Below are 24,076 nucleotides of genomic sequence, written 5' to 3'. Positions count from 1 at the left end.
AGCTAGGGACAGCAGGGAACATGAGTAGGGTGCCTTGGTGAAGGGGGAAGGGCAGGGAGACCAGCCTGTTTCCGGATGGAGGTGTTTAGAATTATGTATTATGTCCATGACACAGAATTTAGCGTTTCTGTGGAAAGACCTCAGGAATCACTGATGCAGTCCATTAAGGGAAAGGTGATGGACTTCAGGGTGGATAGCAGAGACGTGTGACCTGCATGTATGAATAATCTGAAGTAAAGATGTAGGGAGAGGGCAAACTCATTTTAGATGAACTTCTTAAGTATTGGTCTGAAGTAACTAACATTGGAAAGCTCTTTATGAAACTGCTGGGCTCGGTAAAATGGTCCAGTGTTTATGTCATGTTGGACGGGCAACTTTCTTGGTATTCCATGGACTCCAAGGCCTCTCTTGGATCAACTCACCGTTTACTGAATAAATCTCGTATTTTTCAATCATTGTGTCTCGTCTTCTCTCCATTAACCTACATATTACTCATTGTAAGGCGTAGTTCATTATCCAGTCAAAAAACCTTCCCTATCTGCCTACATGAAAGTTGACCCTCCCTTCTTTTGTGCCGATTCACCACGTGGCTCACTTTATCATTCTCATATCCTGTTTTGTCTTGTTGGCATATTTCTCATATTGCTTTTGTTTATCTATATGGAAACTATATGGAAAATTCAGGAAAGACTATGCCAACTATGTAAAAAGCATAAAATAGTTTTTGGGTGAATGAATGAATGTAACAGCTATGGAATTTTCTATACAGTCGATGGGAAAATATCGTTTGGGCCTGTAGCTTGCTGGTTTCTTGTCCCCTGTCCTGAAATATGAGGTATGTGCTCTTTTTTTTTTTTTTTCCTGGATGGTACTAATCTGAAAACTTCCCAGTGAAAACACTGTCTCCTTTGTGTAACTTTCATCTTAGACTTACTGATTATATTGGCAAAACAGTCTGCACTTCATAAACTAGAGGGAGAAATGCAGCATTTCCAAAGATAATCTCTCAAGTAGACTCCTCCAAATGGCTGCCAAGCCATACAACAGGAGCTATGCTAATTGAGGATGATTAGGGTTTTAGTGTCTTTCCTAACGAAAGTCAAAGAAACTCTTTCTCTTCCTAGATCGCTCTGTGCCCCTGGATTATTTTGGTTGGGTTGACATATTCCAAACTCAAACCTGCCTACTAGCCAGATGTCTGTGACTACTGAGTTTCCACTGGTTTTTCAGTTCCCAATGATTAAACCAAAATAAAAAAAGGTGGTGCCACGTCTGGCTGACAGCAGACATTGCCAGTTGCCAAAGCCCCAGCGTTCATCATGCGGTTGACGTGGTATCTGCTACCCTTGCAGGAGGCAGGCAAGTCTTTCCAAAGGCCGAGCTTCAAGGGAAAACTCGTAAGCAGGTAGGGTCATTTGGAAATGATTTGATGAATAGGAAACTTATAGGCCAGCCATTGAAAATCTCATTTGTGATAAATTAGCAGGAATGTTTGGAGCTTCCACTGAAGGTAAGGTCTGCCTTTCCCACGTGCTGCCCTTCATAACTGACACATTACACATGTCTCCAGAGCATGACATATGGCTTCCTGAACTTGCAAATGTGGCCTAAATGTGCTCTGTTGGAAGAGCATCTGTTTAAACAGTCTCCTGGAAAACTGAGCCATGTGCAATAAAATAGTTAATTTCACGTTTGTGAATGTTTTCTCTAAAGCCCTTTAAAATGTTATTTTTAGGAACTACAGTAGAAAATTTACAAATTTAAATTTGCGTGAAGGCTGCCTCTGAAAGGGTAATGGACCATCAGTCCTAAGCTGTAAATATTAAAAGATTCATAGAGCATGAATGATGAAGGAACAGTGTGGAAGATCTAATTCAGTAATAACAGTCACCATTTTTTGAGTGCCTAATATGTGCCAGGCCCTTCACGTACATTACATTTAATTCTCAGCATAACTTGCAAGGAAGTGAGATCCCTCCCATTTTACAGATAAGGAAATGCCCATAACCTGCTCAAGACCACTTAGGTGGGAGGTGGTGGTGAGCTGGAATTCCAACTCAAAAGCACTAACCTCTGAAGCCGGTCACTCATTCTACACCAGGAGTTCTTGGCTTTGGCTTATGGATGGACTGGGGATAAGGGTTTAAGCCAGAGACCTTTATGAATTATATGCAAGCTCTTGCAAGTTTGTGCATTATTCTGAGGAGAGTCCATAACTTTAGCAGATCCTCAAAGGGATTTGTGAGACCGCTTCCAGAAGCAGAATTTGGCTCCAGGCTGCCTTCATCTTAGACATGAGGAAATAGCAAGTGAGAACACAAAATGTCCAAAGGCACTTGGCGCACTGTTGATTTGACCAAAAAGTGAACCACGAGCCTTCTTTCTGAACTGTGTGTGTGTGTGTGTGTGTGTGTGTGTGTGTGTGTGTGTGTGTGTGTGCGCGTGCGCGCGCACGCGCGCATGGGTAATAAATCACATATAGAGATAAGTGCACCTCTGTGGAGCCACTAACCAGGTCACGAACTAGAGCCCAGGACCCTAGAATACTCCCAGGTGTCCCTCCCTCATCAAATGGCACACCCTCCCTTCCAACTACTATTCTGACTTTTAAGGTAACCTCGTCCTTGCTTTTCTTTATAGTTTTACCATCCCGACATGCACCCCTAAGTGATATGGATTCACCTTCCCTGTTTGCATTTTTGTCTACATGCAACATGCTATTGTCTTCTTCTGTGTCATCTTCTTTCAGTCACATTGTTTTTAGTATCCATGTTGTGGTGTGCGTCATAGTTTGTTCATTCCATTGCTTGATAGACTGTAATTTATCTTCTGTTATTGGACATTTGGTTATGTTTCATTTCTGCCTGTTATGAGCAATGCCTTTGTTAAAATTCTCATACACATCTTAGACACAAGTTGCACATGCAGCTTGTAGGGAAAGCACAGTATGTATTAAACTTTTGTGGGGGACAAAATATTTAGTTCTACGAGGAAAAAGTGAAGAATCCTTTTCGTCTCCCACCCCCTTCCTTAATGCGTCTGTGGGTAGCCTTTGCATAGATGCCACTTGTCCCAAAACTTGGATCAAGAATCAAAGAGTGCACTTGAACCTGAGTTCAGGGCTCTGACTGAGATCTCTGGGATCAGAGTCTCCAGGATGAGGCATGAGAGTCGGCACATTTAACCAGTGATTCTCGTGACTGGGAGTCACTGGGTTCACCCCGATGAATTGATAAGACCTGTCTCCTTAGTTATGAGGAGGAGGTTCGGAGAAAGTGTACCCATGATTAAAATATTGGAAAATTGACTTTAGAATATTTAAAGGAGTAGAAAAGTTAAGGGAGCTGGATTTATTTAGCCTATTTAAAAAAACCCAGAAACATGATTAAATAATTGTTTTCTCATGGAACACTACATCAAAAACTAATGATGTAAATGGTGATTAACATAATAAAATAAAATTTAAAAAATTGCAAAAGAATGAAAATTTTATAATTGAAAAAAAAAATTTGTTAAGAGAGATTCAGGTTAATCAAGAGGAGGAAACTCCTGCTAAAATCAGCAACAGATACGGAGCGTTTGTTTGGTACCAGAGGGGTAAGAAATAAAGGCTGTTGTCGTGCCTTCAGGGAGCTGAAGACAGGAAAACAAGACAAGCACACATCAGCTCTGGAACAAAGGCCAGGACACAGTATTTTACTGAGTCTAGACCGTGGGCCTCGGGGCAGCTGTGTAGGCAGCCCCCTGGGGCACCATGGAGGAGAGAAGCAGAGAGACATCACCAGGAAAGGCGTGAAGAGCCTGCAGGGCTTGAGGTAGGCTTTAGAAGGAAGCCTTTTCGTTGGCCGATGGGATGACAGAGCATTCTAAAGCAGTGTCATCCAGTGTTTTTTCTTGTGATTCCCCAGTAAAAATACATATTTATATCACCGCCCAAGATGCATACATAATCAAAAGTTTCATGAAACATTTAACTTTATTAAGTATGGTGAATCTGATGTTTGCTGTTTTTTTCTAACTCATTTTTGTTAAATGTTGGATGAACCCGCTTGCAGGTTGACACCACCATTCTAAGGGGACCAGGAGCCCAGTGTGGAGGCAGAGCTAAGCCGCCCTATGGAGGGAGTGCCATTTAGAGGAGGGGATTTCCATGGGAAGTGGTGAGGGGGGGTGGGATATTTGTGTGGTGATGGTCTCTAGAAGCCTTCCTTGATTCTAGAGTATGAGTGAATTACATTGCGTTGTTATGGTAGAATTTGAAACTTCACCTATCATATGATCTACTTCTGACACCAAATGGTTTTCTCTATACCCACAACCGGTCCTCCAACTCTTCCGGCACCAACAAGGTGTCCCAGCAATGCAATTCAGTTCTGACACTAATGACCTCGAGGTATTGTCAGATCCCACAGTTAGGGGCCCAGTCCCACAAAATTGCTCCCATTTCAGATGCCATCTACATCTGGGCCAACTGTACATCTGACCAACGAGCTATGAAGTTGGGGGGTTCCCACAGCCCATGCCTCAGGTTTGATAATTTGTGAGACAGGCTCACAGAACTCAAGCACTTTTGCTTAGTATTACTAAGTTTATTATAAAGAATACAAATCAGGAACAGCCAAATGGAAGAAAGGCACAGGGCAAGATAGGGGATGTGTGTGTGGGTGCATACACGCAATGCTTCTACTCCCCCTCCAGCATCATCTTCCCCTAGTGCCCCGATGAGTTCACCAACCTGGAAGCTCTCTGAACCCTGTGGTTTGAGAGTGGGTTAAGGCTTTTTATGGAGGTTCCATTATATAGGCATAATGGGTTAAATCATTGGCCATTTGCTGATTGACTCAATCTCTAAACCCTCTCTCCTCCCTGGAGGTGGAGTTAGGTTCTAACCCTCTAATAACATGGTTAATTCCCTTGGCAACCAGTCCCCATCCTGAAGCTATTTAGGGGCTTCCAGCCACCAGTCATGTCATTAACGTTAACTCATGTAAGGAGCTTATTATGAATAACAAGAGATACACTTCAGCCCTATCACTCAGGGAATTCATGGATTTTAGACGCTCTAGTGCTAGGAACCAGGGACAGAACCAAATCTATAATTCTCATATCACAATATCACAACCTATTTATCTGACCAACCCTACTGTGAGTCAGTAAATTGGGCAAGATAACTTTTTAAGATTCCTTTTGATGCTTGGTTTCAAATTCATACCACTTAGCAGAGGGATAGAGGTGGATGAGAAGAATTTGCTTCTAGATTCTCAATAGAGCACCTTAAAAGTATTAAACATCTATTTTATCTCATCCTGTGGATGGCCATGGAACTTTTGGTATGGAACGTAGCACTGGGTAGAATGGTTTTATGGGAGAAAATACAAGGACGATCCCCATGAACGGGTTTAGGAGAGGAAGGTGATAGCACCTTGAAAGCCATGCTTTCTGGGAGGAAACATGGTACGGCCCATTGTGCATGTCAGAACTCCTTACAAGTATTACCAACCGCCTGGCCCAGGACTAGAGAGCTCAGTCACATTAGCATCACCTCCTCATGAGTGCTGGCCAACAGGCTGGGCAATGTCATTTCAGAATCTGGATTCCTGGGTTAGAGCGAGGACAAATTGAGATCCTTCTTGTCCCCCACTTTTAGCATACTTGGGAGAATTTTAAGAGTAAACTCTTAACTTTTCTCTCATTTCCCAGCCAATGGTCTATGTTCTCCCCCAGTTTCTTCCTCAGGTTTGCTCCTGCCTTCCTGATTTGTTCTGAAGTGTTCTCTTGGCTCGGATTCTAAGGCCAATGTATATAGCACCCATCTGTTTCCTGTATAGCACCTGTTTCCTTCCTGCCACTTAACAGTGAACCCCCTCTGCAGCACAGACAGGTTGAATGGGGGTGTGGATTATTTATTAAATCTTTGTACACGTGTGGGTAGCTGTGTTCATCTGTTCTAACAGGAGAGTAACTTTGGGCCTGCAATGAGGAGACACTAGATGAAAGAGAAGAATTTTAGATCTCAAGGGATGTGCCATTGACCTTGTCCTCCAGAGGATTGTGGGGGGGGAGGGGCGGCAGGCATCTTTCTTGCTGCGTCCTCTAGAAACTGAACTCCCTCAATATCCACATGTAACTAATTTTAGGGAATCCCTACAACCAGATTTTACTCTGCCCGAGTTCAGTGCCTTAGCGGCACTGAAAAGGAAAATCCTTTCATGCGGGCTTTCTTTGCTTGAGGACTTTCAGTCACACCCTCTGAGGTTTAATTCCTTTTGATCTTCCCGATCCAGTTTTAAGTTGGTCAGTTTAAATTAGGGAAGGATTTAAAGACAACACTAATAATGTGGCTTTGGGATAATGTAGCGAGGAACCATTGGTCCTGAATGTACTTTGATGAATTTTTTGTTTTGTTTTGGCTTGTTAAATGCTGTCTGGGGGAAATCAGTCTGTTTCTTGGTGTTTGCTACATTTTGTTCTTAGGTAAAGCTTCCTATTCTACCAACAAACGCTTGTCCTTGAGGCAGTATATGTATTGCGTTCTTCTGCAATAGGAAGCCTGATTTGTCATTGAAGATAGAACCTGACGTCATCTTTGTGAGTGTATTGATAGTTGAAGAAGTGTGGATGACATTGGCGTAGACACATTCTTAACTTACTAAAAATATTTAGAGAGCTGCTTCGTTCTATATGATAGCCTCTAGCTACTGGCTCTGGAAGTCTAAAATTAACAATTCGATTCCTTAGTCATACAAGCCACATTTCCAGTGCTCAGTAGCCGTATGTGGCTAATGTGATAATGACCATTTGGGCCAGATAATTCTTTGCGGGGGGGGGGGGGTGGGGGTGGGGGTGGGGAGTCGTCCTAGGCATTGCAGAATGTTTAGCCGCACCCCTGGCCCCACCTAACTAGAGGCCAGGAGTGTCTAGTCACAACGATAAAAAAATGTCTGCCGAGATTGCCAAATGTCCGCAGAGGAAGAAAATCATCCCTGGGTGAGGATAACTTGCTTAGTTTGTCCAGTGCAGATATAAAACATTTCCATGAGCAAAGACAATACTGTCCTAGAATAATCTCCAGCAAAGTTTGGTTGGCGGACATTTTATAGAGTAAGCATTTTTGAGCTTTAGAGGAATCAAGAGTAGTCCTCTGGTCCAAAGCCTCGGGAAACTGAGGCGCTTGAGAGGTTTGGGTGACTTAAGGTCCATAGCATGGAAGTATCAATCTAGACTGCTAGATTTCTAGTTCATGCAGCCTAGAGGACAGACTTCTGATTTTCATTTCAACCTATCTCCTCATTCCTGTGTTCTCACACTCAGTGATGGCTCTGGGGAGGAGGGAGTCCTGAGAAATGGGAGTGGCCCAGTCCTGAGCCTCGAAGCAAATTCCATACCTTAACCCTGCGCACCTCTATTTTACTCCCCCATGGTCTGTGGCTTTCTCTAAGGCCCTGCCTCTAGGCTGCAGTTGGAGGGGTGCCCGGGACGTCTTGTAGACCCACCTTTGCTGTATCAGAAGGTGGGTCCCTATTGGGTTTCCCAGTTCCATCAGTGCAGAAAGATTGGGAACACGCTCCTCGGGCTGTGGAAGGTTGTAGTCCTGTAAAATTTCCCTCTTGTTAACTGTTAAATTTCCAGTGTCTCTGTCGGCTTCCATGCAGTGGTCCATGGCCAAGCCTTTAAAATTAAATGCCTGGTGGTTTTTAATCTTCAGAGGTCACAAGGAAGCAGAGAGCCCTGCAGAAAGTTTTGAAAAGGGAGAAGGAATCTTTCTAAGGGTGTTGGTATCCACAGCGGGAGGGGCCAGAAAGTAGGCTTAGCTAGGAGAGGTCTGGAGGGTAGACCGGCCTGCAGAGTGACCCAGGGGCCCCAGGATGTGCCCCAGAATCTTTTCTCCGTGAATTAATCCTGTATACCTCTCCATGACTCTTCTTCAATCGCTGATTTTATTCCCTTCTCTGTTCCAAAACCTTCAGTGGCTCACTGCTGCCTTTTCACATGTGAACCTTCTTGGTCTTCTACTCAAGGCCCATTTGCTCTTGCATGGAGATCTCCTCTTTTCCTTTGTAAGAGTAAAAACCAATTTTTATGCACGTGAAAGCTTTATTGTTACTGTGGTTCACAGAATGATTCTGTCGGGGTTGGGGGTTGGCAGTGGTGGAGGCTTTGCTCAAAGCTGTTTGATGTTTAATAGCTCGCTCAGGAAGAATTTTTTTTTCTGATGATACTTTGTTGAGTCGGTAGCCCGGACAACTACTTAAAATCATTATGCAGCTCAAAAATCAGGGCCCAGGGAACAGGCCAGAAAGAGTGGCAATGAAAGCAGGCGAAGAGTTGTGTGTAAATAAAACCTCAAGTAACCTTGAGCTCTGGGCCAGTTTGGTTCTGTAACATTGTGGGCCCAGTGAGCTGTGGCCCGGGTCAAAGGCCAGTATCCTGAGGAGCCAGCTGTCAGAGTTTAGCTGGAAACAAGCTAATGTGTAAACTTGCCCCAGAGTCTCTTCAAGTGGCTTCATTTTCCCAGCTTCACTGAAAAGAAGTGACTTTATTTCAGAGTTTGCTGACCAGCTGCTGTTCCATTGAACTGTTGATGTTTTCCTTTGGGAAACCAGTCTTCTTGAGTGTCTCCACGGTGAAGGGGAAGGTATCTGATTTGGGGGCAGGTTTCGATTTTAGTGACGGGAGGGTGGAAACCGGGAGGACCGGGGTGCTGCTGGTCAGTGTGACTGTGGCCACTGTTGTTCACTAGCTCTGCATCTCCCCTTTGCTCCACAGACCAACGAGTGGAACAAGAATGATGACCGGCTGCTACAGGCTGTGGAGAATGGAGATGCGGAGAAGGTGGCCTCCCTGCTGGGCAAGAAGGGGGCCAGTGCCACCAAGCAGGACAGCGAGGGCAAGACCGCGTAAGCTAAAAAGATTGGTTTCTAACTGGAGTGATTCTGGCTTCTCGAGAGTGTTCTCTGGAGTCCTTGGGATCCACAAGGGAACTTCACAAATGCCTTGAAGGAGACTTTGTGAAATTACTGTCCTCCCCCATTCCTACCTCTCATGTTAAGATGTGTAAGAGGATATTTTCATCTGGCTCCTGTCTCTTCAAGTTCCAAACTGCACACTGACCTTTACCTTGGGTGGCTATATTTGTTTTCAGGTGTAACCAAAGATTACACCAGAGACGAAATAGCGCCAGGATTGCAACCAGTTGACAGGTAGGAAAGGAATTCTGTCCTACATTCGAAACAGCATAAAAGAGGGTAATTTTTTCATAACCCTCCAACCTTACTATTTTTAGTGTTGTGTTTTTTTTAAACCCCTTCCTTAATGTAGATCAGTAATTACATGAATAGCGTGAATTTTGCATTATAGTTCGCCATCTGTGGTACTCTTGCCTGCCATAGTTAGAATCATAGATTTGAGAGAGAGAGAGAGAGAGAGAGTGTATTTGTATCCACCCTTACTCTGGTCACACTGCGGAGAGATCATTGACTTTGTAGCTAAATGGACTTCTAATCTGGACTTCATCACTTATGAATTGTGTAATCTTTGAATCTTAATTTATCCCATTTAAATTGAAGATGATAATCTTTAACCACAAGGGTAGTTATGAATATGAAACAAGATCCTGCCTGTGGTTAGGCACCTCCAGAAGCAGGTTCTGAGACAAAGATTTGCGTGTGAGCTGTTTCTCTAGCCAGTGCTCCCAGGAGCACACAGGCAAGGCCTGAACCCACGTGATTTGTTACTGACGGGCTACTGCTGTGGGCGGCTGGAACCCAGTCCTGCTAAGACCTCTGGGAGTCTCTTTAGACTCAGAGGAGGGGTTGGCCAACTCTGGCCCGCAGTCTGTCTTTGTAAATAAAGTTTCAGTGGGATGGAGCCAAATCCATTTATTGAGCACTGGCCTTGGCTACTTCTGCACTGCAAAGGCAGATTTGAGGAGTTGAGGCAAAGACCATGGCTTACAAATCCTAACATATTAACTCTCTGGCCCCTTGCAGAACTAGTTTTCTTACCCCAGGTTTAGAGTATGCCTCAAAGTTATCTGACCCAAGGGGTAAGGAAACTGGGGTATCTATTCCTAATCACTTGTCCCTCCGAGGTTGAGTGCTCCTCCTAGGGCCCATAATGCTCATGCGCAGAACAAGTCCAAGAGGTTATAAAAGGGGCACCTGTAGCTATAGATAGCATAGGTAAAGAGCTAGCAGTGGCCCCCCAGTAGGTACTTGATAAATCTAGTTCCCTTTCCTTCTTATCCTAAACAAGTGGTTCTCAGTTCTGGCAGCTCACGCCTGAGAATCACCTGGGGTACTTTAAGAACGTTTTGATGCCATGCGCACTCCAGATGTTCAGAAACATTTTGTCTATGCAGAGGCCCAGGAATCAATATTTTTATTATCTTTTTATTTATGTATTTATTTTTAGGTTTTATCGTTTGACAGAGAGCACAAGCAGGGGGAGCAGCAGAGGGAGAGGGAGAAACAGACTCCCCGCTGAGCAAGGAGCTGGATTTGGGCCTTGATCCCAGGACCCTGGGATCACGACCTGAGCTGAAGGCAGATGCTTAACCGACTGAGCCACCCAGGTGCCCCGGGAATCCATATTTTTTAAAGCATCCCATGTAGGTTCGACCAGAGAGAACCATCATCTAGAAACTAGATTGACTCTAGGTTGATTGATGGATAGTGAGAATAAAGGGCAAATTTTCAGAAGATTGAGCATCACATTTTAGCATTCTGTCAATGAAAGCCTCTTCCTGGAACCCACTGAATCCCATAGCGTAGACACTAGTTTTATTGTTTGGGGAGCCACAAGATAGTCTACAGAGCTATGCTCTGTCTAGGGAGCAGGCTAGTTCATATGCAAGGGGAAGAGGGAAGTGTTCTCACTCAGATTAGAGTCTGGTCTTCTAGGGGCCGGGCTGGTCCTCTCCGCCAAAGCCCCCAGGTTGAGCTCCCCACCATCAGCCTCCATTTGACATCCCAGCTTTGCAGAGGCCGGTCTCTCGGGTGTGGGGTCCAGGGCTATAATCCTGGTGGATTCTGACATGGCAGGCAGGTGGGCTTTAGTTGTTGCCTGATAATCGTGTTGAGTGAGTTGCCTACCCAACCTTATATAATTCTTGGTTCTTAACCGTCTTGCAGTCTAGATTGTAATTTCCTTGACAAAAGGGACTGTTACCTTCTAGTTCATCCCTATAATTAAATCATCTAGCCCACTGCTCAGCTTATAGATACTCAAAAATATTTGTCTAATGCGTTAATTACCCTTTTCCCAGCATGCCGCACTTGGAGTCGATGCTTTCTGAGCCACAGTGGCAGAGACCATGCTCCTAAACGTGCCATGAGATTTTTGGTGCGGGGACTGCTTCTTGTCCCACTCTAGAGCTCTCTGGGCTCCTGCCACTCGCAGCTCAACTTGGCAGATGCCTGCGCAAGACAGCCTTTTACAGCCCTCCCAGAAAGGTGGGAGCTAGATGTTTCCGATAGTTTTGTCCAAGACAGCCCTCACTAAAATGAAGATGGAAAACCTAGGTCAGCGGCTTAGCCACAATTGTGATCACCTTAATAAATTTGTACCTTTTGTTAATAAGACATTTATTATGGGTGGAGTAGATGGCCAGGCAGTTAATGGCTCTCTCTTTTTGTTGTGGGAAAATATATATAACATCAACCTTACCGTTTTAACCACTTTCAAGTACACATTTCATTGACATTAAGTACATTCACTGTGTTGCACAACCATCATCATTTAGTTCCAGAAATTTTTCATCATCCCAAAAGGAAACCTTGTACTCCCTAAGCAGTGACCCCCCTCAGCCTACCTCCCCTCCCCCTGGCAACCACTAATCTTGCTTTCTGTCTCTGTGAATTTGCCTATTCTGGATATTTAATATAAATAGAATCATACTGCTGGGCCCCTTGTCTGTGTTGTTGTTGTTTTTTTTCACTGAGCATAAGGTTTTCAGAGTTCATCCTTGCTGCAGCGTGGATCAGTTCTTCATTCTATTATCTTTGCATGGGAGAAATGCATACAGCAGTTACACCAAAATCACCTCCTCCACTTGGCAGGTGGTAAAACCAAGGCTCACGTGATCTAGCTCTCCCTGAATTAACCCCAGAACCAGTTCTACCCTTGCCTTTGTACTTACAAGTCTGCCATTTTTTGCTTTGATGACTCCTGTGTAGAAAGTTAGAAGAACTATGAAAAACAAGGAAGAGAAAGTCATTATTTTTTCAGGGGAAGATTTTTCATAAATAATCATCTGTTAACATTTAATTTTTCTGCTTGGAATATTCTTTACGATGATTAAAGTTATTAAGTGATAACTGTAAGGGTTTAATTGTCAGAGGCACCGCAGAGTTAATCTACCTGGCTGCATAGTTGCATTCAGATCTAGTAGTTTTGGTGTTCAGAATAAGGGGTGCTCTGGGGATGGACACCATGGCCCCTGCCCCTTTGGTATCATGGAATCATGCAAGGCCCAGAGCGCTGTTGTTAACAGGAGCCCCAAGCAGTGTTGTCCCCTTGGCTCCTGTCCTCTCTGGAGGTCTGCACTTCCGTATTTGGGTTAGTCTAATCCGTGCTTTCCTGCCCGAGTGTAGGTGTGTCTCCCTCCCATTTGAAGACTTTTCTCGAGCTGTGGAGACTTTTCCTTTGTCCTGTACCATTCTCTCCACATGCATCGATTGGTTGCAAACTAGTAACTTCCTCGGAGCCGTCCTGAGTCCGTGACAGAGCAAGGTAGTGCGTCCCCTCTGCTGAAGCTCTTGGCTACACCAGCCCTGTGGAGCTTGCAGGCCCAGCATTTGTTGGCGGACGTGTACAGAGTGGTAGGCAGTTGTCTGTAAAGGGTAAGGCCAGTCACACACTCAGTTAGGTCCTTGCCTCATTCTCTGCCTACTCGTTTGGGTTTACTCTTTGACTTACCCACCTCCCTGTCAAATTAGGCTGGAGGCCTCTTTTCTAGCAAACTCTTATAGTAACCCACTTTGTAATTCTGTTTAGTAATGGACAACATTTCCCTCTTGCCTGACAACCTGCAGTCCCGATTTGGGCTCTCCGGCCCTCCCACTGGCCCTGCCATTACTTCATCGAATGTTTTCTTGCCCTGCCTTCTCCGGGAGGCGGGGCTGTTGGCTCCCTCCTCTCCCCTCATGTTTGCCCAGGTTCGGTGTCCAGTCCAGAAGACCTCCTCTCTGATGTTCTCAGTCCTTTTAAAATTTTTCTTCTCTTTGAAATACCGGAATCTTGATTTACAACTTGACATGTTGTTCTTGTTCCTTCAGTACAATAACAGAAAAGTCTGTACAGCTTAAAAAAGACTTCTGTTTTCTGAAAGGCTTGAATCCCTTATAACACAGCAAGCTCCCTGAAGACAAGGATCACGTGATTTTTGTTGTGTTGGGGTCTCCCACAGTTCCAGGCAGAGAAGAGGCATTCAGTCAGTATTTGTGGATGTGCCTTTTCGGCATAACAGTTATGGAGAAGACACTCTTTGTTAGTGATACCTCATGGGGAAATTAATTAGGAGTGGATTAACTTGGGGTTCAAGAGGAAAATAACCATCCTGGTGAACGTCACAACCTGACGCTTCTCTTGTCCCTGCTTCCAGTGCAATCTAGAGAGAGAAATACTCAGCCTTTACTACCTGGAGAACCAGATGACCCAGAAAAATCCCAAGAATGAGGTGGCAAAGGCCACCATCTTGGTGGACATTCTCCAGAAGCCTCCATAACCCAAGGTCAATAACCAGAAGGGGTGGTTTGGTAATTCTTCAGACTTTTAGTTTCTTTCTGCCACATTTCCTTGAGGGAAAGATAAGAAACTTTGAAAATTTTCTGCCTCTAAAACTGATCAGAGAGGGGTTAAAAAAAAATTGAAAGCAATTGAATGACTGGAATTCTTTTAGAAACAAGTAAAAGAAGGGTGCTGTCTGGGGTCAGAAGAGAACAAAATAGAGCAAGGCAGAGAATTATAGCTGCAGCCTGTGTTTATGGGGTCAGGCTTGGCTTCCCTTGACCCATCTGTTCTCTTTCCATGGTGGAGGTGAGGATGTGGAAAGATATCATTGCCCTAAAACCTCGTACCATAGAACAGTCTAATTGTTTCCAGATGCTTTCCCCTACATTTAGATGTGCATTTAATTAAAGTTATGTATGTTTGCCTTAGGAACAACCAGACTAAATAAAATCACTGCTGGGACTATAGTATTTGAAGAAATACCACCCAGGCATGTGTGTATAGACATTTATAGATGTGTGTGTGTGTGCGCGCACGTGCGTGCGTGTGTGTGTATATATATATATATATGTTTGTGTGTATATATATATGTATATGGTGTGCATACATAGTCTACATTTCAGAAACCTGATCTTTCTGTTTTGAAAACAAAAACTTGTGCTAGTATTTTTAGATGACTCCATGGAACTTAAATATAAAATAGGGGAGGTAGTCTTTGACTTCTGCAGATCAGTACAATAAAGGGCTTCTGTGTCTGGAGGCTGGTTGTACTCTTTTCCTGTTTTCTCAGGGTAGGGATATAGCAGTTTGGTCTTAGAAATCAAGTCAGGCTGTCTGGGCTGCTTTCTCCAGCTCTCACAGGGCTGCCAAACCAATTTACCTAAAATTATACTACGTACTTGATGTGTAACCACAGCCTCCTTCCCTGGGAAATTACCTTCCAGGCAAAATCACCCTACGTCTTTCGTAAAACCTGTTGGTATTTGACAGAGGGATAAACTGAAGGATTTAATTGCTCTATTGCAAATCCACTTTGCTTTTGGTCACATAGATTTTTGAAGGTGATAAAACTTGTGTTCCTACCTTGCAACTGTGCCCAAGTGTTTGTTTAATTAATCTACCAGTTGGGAGGTACTCCCTTCCCTGCATGTAGAATGTTCCAAACTCTTGTAAGCATATACAAAAGAAGGAGGAAATAGGGACTTAGCCCACAAAATGCATAGCATCTAGCTGAGAAGACAAGACCAGTGCAAGCTCTGGAGGATGATTAAGTGCCAAAATATAAAATACTAACTGTAAGGGGTTCAAGCTGGGGAGAGATGGTGCATCACCGGAGTAGCCAAGAACTGCTTTCTGCCTGAGGTGTGATGTCAGGTGGTCTTGAAAAGTGGACGGGGCAGATTGGGGTTAGTATGGGGGGCAAGGAGGACAGTGTAGGTGTTGATCATAGCGTGAATAGAGCCTATCCCACATTGAAAAGAAAAGCAATGACACCACAGTTACAGTTTCCTTCCCTTCTCCAAGAGCTTATTGGAGTTTCAGGTCAGTGGTTCTCAACTTCAGTCCCATTAGAATCACCTGGACAGCTTTGAAAATGCTGGTGTCACCCTCAGAGACACCTATGTAATTGGTTTGAGGTTTGGTAGGTATGGGGTTTTTTAAAGCACCCAGGTGACTTGAATGGCCGGCCAAATTGAGAACTCCTGTATTTGAACAACCCCAGGTTCCCGACAGGCTTTACCCAGTGAGGGGTTCCAGGTGGGCTGAGGAAAGCCCAGGGACCCCAGCATGCACACATGTACATATATGTATACATAATGCTTGTGCACAAAATAAAATGGCAAATTTGGGCTTAAGGTAAATTATGTTAAAGTAACATAAGATACCGGGTTTTTAGAGAGAAATAGTGTTGTGTGTTAAAGCTGAGCAGATCTTACTGCAAAATTGTGCTTTAGAAGGAAGACTTGAAACTATAGTATTACAAATTGATGAGAATAGGAAGTTTTGGAATTTAGATTTGGAAATTAAGTTTGGATTTGGAAATTAAGAACTGCATTGACAGGGGTGCCTGGCTGGCTCAGTTGGTGGAGAATATGACTCTTGATGTCAGGGTTTTGAGGTCGAGCCCCACGTTGGGTGTAGAGATTACTTAACAATCTTAAAAAAACAAAAAAAACCAACATTGATCAAGAATGGGTGGGATCACAGGATTTTTCAGTTTAAAACTTTTCAGAGCTGGGTTGAGGATATTGAGAATGAAGGACTTCAGGCACACAGATGGGTCATTGTGGCTCAAGGTTGAGGCAGTCTGGCTTTACCCTTCCCTCCAGTTCTCTGGCCATGTCCTCCTTCGGCTGGACCGACCTCCACTCGCAGAGATCAGGAGAGCCTGGGAAATGTGGTTCTGTGTGATAGAGAGCAGAGCAGGCACGGATGGGCAGGGATCTCAGTCCATGCAGTGACCTCTACCCATTCTAAACCCGAATGGGGGCGGGGAGAGGGTGTGAAGGGAGGGACAGGGCACCTGGAGCAGAAGGCTCTCACGCAGACAGCAGCCTGGCAGCTTACAGGTTGAGGCCCGTAAGAGCACGTAGCGTGTGTTTGGCCTTGAGAAACACTTGTGCTTTCTCACCTGGGGCCCTGAAATTCACACCTTCCAAAATTCCACCACCACCGCTCATCCACCAAGTCTGGGTACCATTCAGGGCCCCGTTTTATGAAGCCTTTCTTAATTTCCAAAGTGGCTGAGCTTGCTCTGGCTGTTGGATTTGATGGGTCTTGGTTACCTATGTACTTAGCTTATCGCTGTTATTAGACTATGAGGATTAGAGCTCGATCTTACCCAATTAATTAGAAAGGAGTTGCTATTAATCATGTTAATATTGCATGTCCCACCACCGGGCTAGGGGCTTTTACATGTGTCATTCATTCAACGAACCGTTCATTCTTTCACCTATTTTAAAGACCATGTCAATTTCCCATAGATTTTTCTCCTAGGGTGCTCTCAGTCACCCTGGAGTAATTTATGAGCAGAAAGTGTGCGTCAGAAAGCTTCAGGAATTAGTGCAAATCACCCCCATTCTGTGGCTCTAGGTTCTAGAGTCTGGGGGTCTTTCATGAATACAAGAGACAGATCATTGTCCTCATGTAGATTTCATAATGCCCAAGTGCTATTTCCAGACCACGTTTATGAAACCAAACAATCCTGAAGGAAAAGAGCCAATGCTCAGCTTAAATGTCATGGGGTTTCTTAGCTCTGAGTATGTGGTCTTTCATCTCAGCATTCCCCACCGCCTCCCCACCCTGTCCCCAGGAGAGCTCTGTTCCCGAAGCAGCACTGCTGATTGTAGGCGCTTAAAGGACAGTAATCCTATTTTTACACCCTTTATTTTCTTTATGCCAATCACCTTTTATTGTATCTATCTGAAACAGTTAGCGGGAGAAGGCAACCTGTGTTGTCATTCCTCAAACTTTCTGCCCCATCGGTTGCTAACAGAAGCAGTGAGCAGGTCCCTGTAGGAGCTGCTTCTGAAATGGCTGGGAGCCACGTAGCCACCGCCCTCCTCTGCCTATGGGGATTTCTCTCTGGGCCCGTGGAGTTGATCCCTGAGATCGAGTAGAATTCCGGTTTTCAAGGCTTTTATAACTAGACTCTATTAGACAGTCCTGCCTTCCTAACCCTCAGATTATAATCTGAAATGGGGATCCAGATCTTGTAGGATTAAGGATTATCCCACTGTAATATCTCGTGTGAGCTAAGCCCCGTTTGATTGTATGGACCAGATGAGTAAACTGAGGGCGGTGAATCTGAATCCGTTTGTTGTGCCATACTTGGGGATGGCAGAGTGGAGACCCAAACCAAAGAATACTGACTTTGAGTTCATACTTCTTCCTACCGTGCGGATGTCCTAAAAATGGAATACGTATCAGAATCACCTGGGAGGGGGTTGTTAAAACACATTGCTGCCTCCACCCTGGAGTCTGGACAGGATCCTAAGAATTTGTATTTCTAACAAATACATCTGGGTGATCCTGATGTTGCTGTTCTGTGGACCATGCTTTGAGAATCACAGCACGATACGATGTTGGGAAGCAAAATCAAGTTTCTATTAATGTAAGTTTTAAGAACTTACAACCTGAGAAAAACAGGGTCATGCCAGTTTATGTGGGTGCCTTGGTTTAGGGAAACTCAGAACTTCAGACTGGAAAAGCAAATTCAAAACTAAAGATTTGCATTATCAAAAAAAAAAAAAAAATCACGTCTACATGCCAGGGAAATTGCAATAGGCAAGACAAAAGTCTGCCCTCGTGGAAAGTGGAAAGTATGGTCCCCTGGGACAGACAACACATGCTTCTTTAATGTGATTATCAGGTGCGTTGAAAAGAATGAAGAGGCCAGAGGCCGTGTTGAGTAAACTTGGAAAAGGAGGGCCTCTCTGAGCAGGCCCCTTCACTGGAGCAGATTGCTGAATGGAGTGAGAGTTTGAACCATGCACTTTTCTGGAGCTGTTGTCCTGGGGGAGGGAACAGTAAGGCAAAGGCCCTGAGTTGGGAGAGTGCTTAATGTGCCCAGTGAACAGGGAGAGAGCTACAGGGTGAGGTAGAAATGGAAGCCAGGCCTCCTCAGGTAAAGCCTGGTGGGTCGGGGGAAGGACTTGGGATAACATCCTAATTCTGAATACTTAGCTTCCTTGATTTAATATGATTTAGTGTCCTTTCTTCCCTCCCCAGAAAAAAGTCTTATCAAAAGAAAGCAAGTAAAGGATAGGCGATTTTAGGTGTTTGGGAGATGTTGAAGCTCTGTAGGGGGATAGAAAGCTGAAATGTTTCTGAACCTCACTGACCCCAGCAACCCCTCTCTGGGAAATAAAGGGTTTTTTTTTTTTTTAATATATTTTTAAAGATTTTATTTATTTATTTGACAGAGAGAGACACAGCGAGAGAGGGAACACAACAAGCAGGGGGAGTGGGAGAGGGAGAAGCAGACCCTTGATGAGCAAGGAGCCCGATGTGGGGCAATAAAGGGTTTTAAAAGGAAAGGAGGAGATGTGGCTTTATTCGGAAGAAACTGCTGTTTGAGCCAGGGCAGTGAATTCAAGTCCTGCTCTTTTACATATTTTTACTAACCTCTCTGAGCCTCAGTGTCTTCATCTGTGAAATGAGCATATTGGATCAGCCTTTCCTTTTGGAATCTTCTAACACTCTGGGACTCTGGGTGTGGCTAGTGCTGGTAAGGTTTGCTGTGTGGTCGTTTCTTTGTGTGGGCATGATGGTTTGCTTGATTTAAGGAGTGAAAATTGGTATCAGAGGGCTGAATGAGGTGGCCAGCCTGTTGCATTCTTGACCTGACTCTGCCAGCCCCTCGGGATCAGGAGCTGGGGTCGCAGTGAAGGGCAGCATTTGGGTTTGAGAGAAGTTTTCTATGAATGAATACACTGAAAAAAATCAGAGTCTTTCTAAAAGGAGCCTTGTGAGTTTGTATTTCCTCCAAATATATGTTTCAGCTGGCAGTCAGAAACCAGAAGAATTGTTTATTACTCTGGAAGATGGAAGGAACTTTCCAGGCCATCACTCATGGGCTTCTGAATAGCAACAGCTCAAATCCCCTTCGGGTTAAGAGCCTTGAGAAATATTCCAGCCTTGTTCCGAGGCATTTATTTCGGGAAGGTTTGCACGACTCGCTGAGTGCTTTTGTAGGAAATGCAAACTCCGTTGCAGGCTGTGTTTGCTTCAGCGCTGAGATCACATTCCCAGCCGTGGGAGAGCACTCGCAACCCAAATCTGCCCCAGTGAGGAGCCTGTATTTGCTTTTTTGGCCAAATACTTCCATGTTTTTTTTAAAGATTTTATTTATTTATTTGAGAGAGAATGAGAGATAGCACGAGAGGGAAGAGGGTCAGAGGGAGAAGCAGACTCCCTGCTGAGCAGGGAGCCCGATGTGGGACTCGATCCCGGGACTCCAGGATCATGACCTGAGCCGAAGGCAGTCGCTTAACCGACTGAGCCACCCAGGCACCCACTTCCATGTTTTTTTTAAGTTTCAACTTTGTTTTTTAAAGAGCAGCACAGCCGGTAAGTTGTACTGTTTCATAGTTGGCGAGTGATTTAACAAATAGTGCGAGTTCTCAGCACGGTGATAAAGGGCCAGCCTCGCAGGCAGAATGCCTTGGTTAGTTCCCCTGCTCGGTAGTGCTGGGACTTAGGGCAAGTTACTGAACTCCTTGGCGCCTCCGTTTCGGTCCTCCTCTGGAAATGGGGATGATAATAGTTATCCGCCCCCTAGGCTGGCTGGGGGACTTAATGAGTTAAAGCAGAACTCATTGTGGAGGGCAGGGGTGCCCCAGGGAGAGAGAAAGAGAGATCGGGAGTCACAAAACTCTTAAGCACCGAAACCTTGGGAACTTTCCAAGTGACAAACGCAGAGAAATTCCTAATATCAATAAGCAGCAAAGGGATCAAAGTGGTATTATGTAAATCTTCAGGCTGCTCTATTTGTTCCCCTTTCAGTTACTTCTCTGTGCAAGGGCCCAGCTGAGTTTTAGAAGCAACACTAAACATTCCCTATTATAATGAAACTTAAAACAACGTAGATTCCTTTTTTGTGAAACATACCCACGAGATTGGTTTTAAGGCTGACGGGATCATATCTTCACAAGAACTTTGAAACAATGGGTAATGTGGTAAAAATGATGGTGTGAGGTTCTTAACTTGTCCTCCACTTAGAGCAGGGGTTCTCCAACTTGAAATGTACACGTGAATCAGCTGGAAAGTTGTAGAACACAGCTTTGGATTCAGATGTGGGCTGGGGACCGAGAGCCTGCATTTCAAATGAGCTCCTGGTCCACGGACTTGACTCTGCGTAGCCCAGACTTAGGCTCTCGAAGGGCCGACACTTCAGCTACACTGGAATCTGGAGAGCCTACCCTGCTGTGTCCCTGGGCAGTGACGAGTGTCCCTGTCCCTGGGCCGGGGGTCAGAGGAGCGAGTAGAAGATTTTTATACCCTTCCCTCCTCGACAGAATTCTTGACCAATCTGAAGACAGAAACAAACCAACATAATCTCTCTCCTAAGATTTCTTGCTATATAGAATCTTGAATGACATTTCTTGTCTTCAAAAGGAAAGGCCACCCTTTTTTTAAATGAGGAGTAAAAGCCCACATGGAGACAAAGCCAAAGGATATTCTGAATTTGTTTTGCATTCACTCTCTCATATTCCTCTAAGGGGAAATTTCAGCTGATAATTAACTGAAATAACTACTTCAGAGGGTTCATTAAGAAAGACTTAAACGTGGCTTCTCTGGAAAATTTAGGTTGTAATTAAATTCTCATCTCTTAAATTAAAATTTGCCAGACAGTAGCAAGTCTTGGCTAGAATGTGGAAAGATTGGAGCCCTCCTGCATTGTCACTGGCATTGTGAAATGGTACTGCTGCTTTCAGAACTAGCCCACAGCTCCTCAGAGAGCTCAGCATGGGTGCCACTGGCCCAGCATTTCCACTCCTAGGTGTCTGCCCACTAGAATTGAAAACTGGTGTCCGCACAAAGATTTGCAGAGGAATGCTCTAGCAGCATGAACCCAAATGTCCATAACCATCCAATCAATAAAGAAAACATGACCTATCCATACAACGGAGTGTTTTTAAGGAAGGAATACAGATACATGCTGCAACGTGGATGAACCTTGAAAACATGCTAAATGAAAGAAGCCAGACATAAAAGACCACATATTATATATGATTCTATGTTTGTGAAACGTCCAGAATAGGCAGATCCATAGAGCCAGAAAGTAGGTTAGTGATGGCCGGGCTCGGGGGGGACATGGGAATAGGAGTGACTCCTAATGGGTATGTGGATTTTTTTAGGGCAGTAAAAATGTTCTGGAATTAGATAGTGATGTTAGTTGCACAACTTTGTGAATATACCGAAAACAATTGAATTGTACACTCTAAGATGGTTTTATGGTATATGAATTATATCTCAATAAAAAGATTAAAATCTCATGTTTTCTCAGTCTTTAATTTGTTTTAATAGAATTATATTTTAGCATTATACATTTGTCTTTAATGGTTTATCAGAGTTTCTCAACCTGGGCACTATTGACATTTTGACATATTGACATTATAGACATTTTGGACTAGATAATTATCTTGAGGAGCTGTCCCATGCATTGTAGGTTGTTTAGCAGCATCTCTGGCCTTCACACATTAGATGCCAGTAGAATATGCCCACCACCCACCACCCACCCCGTGAATAATCAAAAATATCTCCAGACATTGCCAAATGTCGCTTCGGTAGGGCAAAATCACCCCAAGTTAAGAACCGCTGGTTTATCTTGAGACTTCCTACTAAAAGCCAAGATCCGTGAGGGCTTTGTTTCATTTGCCACGTGTTTCTCAGTGCTTAGAACAGTGTCTGGCACATAAGTGCCCTGGTATCATAGTGTAAATATGAGTGAATTGATATATTTAGCTATAGCAATACTTATAAAAATACACAACTATGGAAATATGAAAACTATCCCATACTCGGGTTAGCTCCAATGCCCGAGAATTATTTTTTTAATTTTTTAAATTTTTTAAAAGATTTTACTTGTGAGAGAGAGAATGAGAGATAGCACGAGAAGGAAGAGGGTCAGAGGGAGAAGCAGACTCCCCGCCAAGCAGGGAGCCCGATGTGGGACTCGATCCCGGGACTCCAGGATCATGACCTGAGCCGAAGGCAGTGGCTTAACCAACTGAGCCACCCAGGCGCCCCAATGCCCGAGAATTAACTTTGTCAAGACTGTTGTGGGGTGAGGGGTGGCATTAACCTATAGTACTTTGCCTCCCCACCCGCCCCCCCACCTCGCCCAGATCTGCAAACTCTCTTTAGAGGTGTTTTCTTTTACTAGCCATCCGGGACACAGGACATTAGAGGCCACCAAACATGCTCTTCATTAGTTGTGTGCTGACTGGGGGCACCGTTTGCTCCCTAAGCCTTTGGTAACCCCAAGGTGCCCACCTGCAATCCAGACGGGGTGGCCGCCAACCCACCAGTCACCTGGATGGCCACCACCTAGGATGCCTACATTTATCAGTCACTGCATAAGAAAAGAAACCTACTCACTGTCATTTACAAATCCAGGTTCTGCCAGTGACTAATCATGTTTTTCCACCCAACCGAACCCAACTTCTCACTTGAGTATCTTATTAAAAGTTGGCCCTGCTTTTTGTTCTCATTCAGAGGTTAAATGCTAATGACTCACTGCTGCCAAATCCTGCTTTGAGGATTATCACTTCCGTGAAAGGTGCCAGAATGTTAGCAGCTCAAGAGTGAGCTTCAGACAAAGCTAGTCTTGGATGGCTTTTTTTGTCGTCTACAACTTTGTTCTGAGTTTCCATTCCGTGGAGAGGCACGTCGGTTTTATTCTTTCCCTTTCCTTCTTCATTTCCTAAGCAGCGTTGGTTCTGATTTAACTTCTGCTAGCCTGTCTTTTCTGAACATTGAAACAAATCCTTTTATTAAGCGACACATCCTGGACTCTCAGCCTTGCCTTCTGTTGGTGAGGCTATAACAATTGGTGGGGGTTTTTTTGGCGGGGGGGGGGCGGCATTTACCATGTGCTTCACATTTTGCTAAGTGCTTTTACATGTAAGTCATTTATTCCTCACAGCCCATTTTACAGACGTGGAAACTGAGGAGATACGGAGACCTCTTGCCCAAGATCACACACGAATAAATGGCAAAGCACAGATTAAAACCCACTTAGTCTGAGCCCTTAAATATTACATGTCTTACCTCCCCAATATCACATTTTTTGGTTATACTTTCTTATCTGACTGCATATATTTGTCATTCCTCTAAGCTTAAGAAAAGCTCTAATGTTAGGGGTTTTTTTTATTTTTCAAAATCATCGCTATTAGGAATTTCTGAAGTTAAAAACCTTAAAATGACTTGTCCGAATTAAATACACAACAATAACAACAATATCATTTTCCCATCTTGCCCTTCTGCACAATGGCGTTTACTCCACTCCTGATTAAGAACTTCTTTCTAGGGGTGCCTGGGTGATTCAGTTGGTTAGGCGACTGCCTTTGGCTCAGGTCATGATCCTGGAGTCCCGGGATCGAGTCCCGCATCGGGCTCCCTGCTCAGCGGGAAGCCTGCTTCTCCCTCTGACCCTCCCCCTCTCATGTACTCTCTCTCTCTCTCTCATTCTCGCTTTCTCAAATAAATAAATAAATAAATCTATAAAAAAAACTTTCTAGGCACAGGGATGGGGGAATGAGAGAAGACAGGGCTCTATCTTCTAGCCGCTTTCTCTCTGAGGAGGATTAACACGATGACATAGCTCTTTTTGCTGGTC

The 24,076-nt window shown here is 44.3% G+C and overlaps 1 protein-coding gene across 9 annotated transcripts in view; it reads left to right on the top strand.

Moving 5' to 3' along the window:
- The window catches only part of RAI14 (retinoic acid induced 14), a 135,489-nt gene that overhangs the window by 73,247 nt on the left and 38,166 nt on the right, over window positions 1-24,076 (top strand). For 8 of the 9 annotated variants that reach the window (XR_003522326.1, XM_027606929.1, XM_027606924.1 and 5 more), the window contains exon 3: window positions 8,767-8,897. Coding sequence is in view for 7 of the 9 variants with exons in the window: in XM_027606929.1 (XP_027462730.1) it covers window positions 8,767-8,897 (131 nt within the window). In the remaining 2 variants the exon portion in view is untranslated. Of the gene's footprint in view, window positions 1-8,766; window positions 8,898-24,076 lie in introns of those variants that run through there. The other variant, XM_027606932.2, reaches the window with a different exon arrangement.

This window comes from Zalophus californianus, chromosome 5, assembly GCF_009762305.2.
Source record: "Zalophus californianus isolate mZalCal1 chromosome 5, mZalCal1.pri.v2, whole genome shotgun sequence".
Lineage (NCBI taxonomy): Eukaryota > Metazoa > Chordata > Mammalia > Carnivora > Otariidae > Zalophus > Zalophus californianus.
This window is presented reverse-complemented; position numbering and strand designations above follow the sequence as displayed.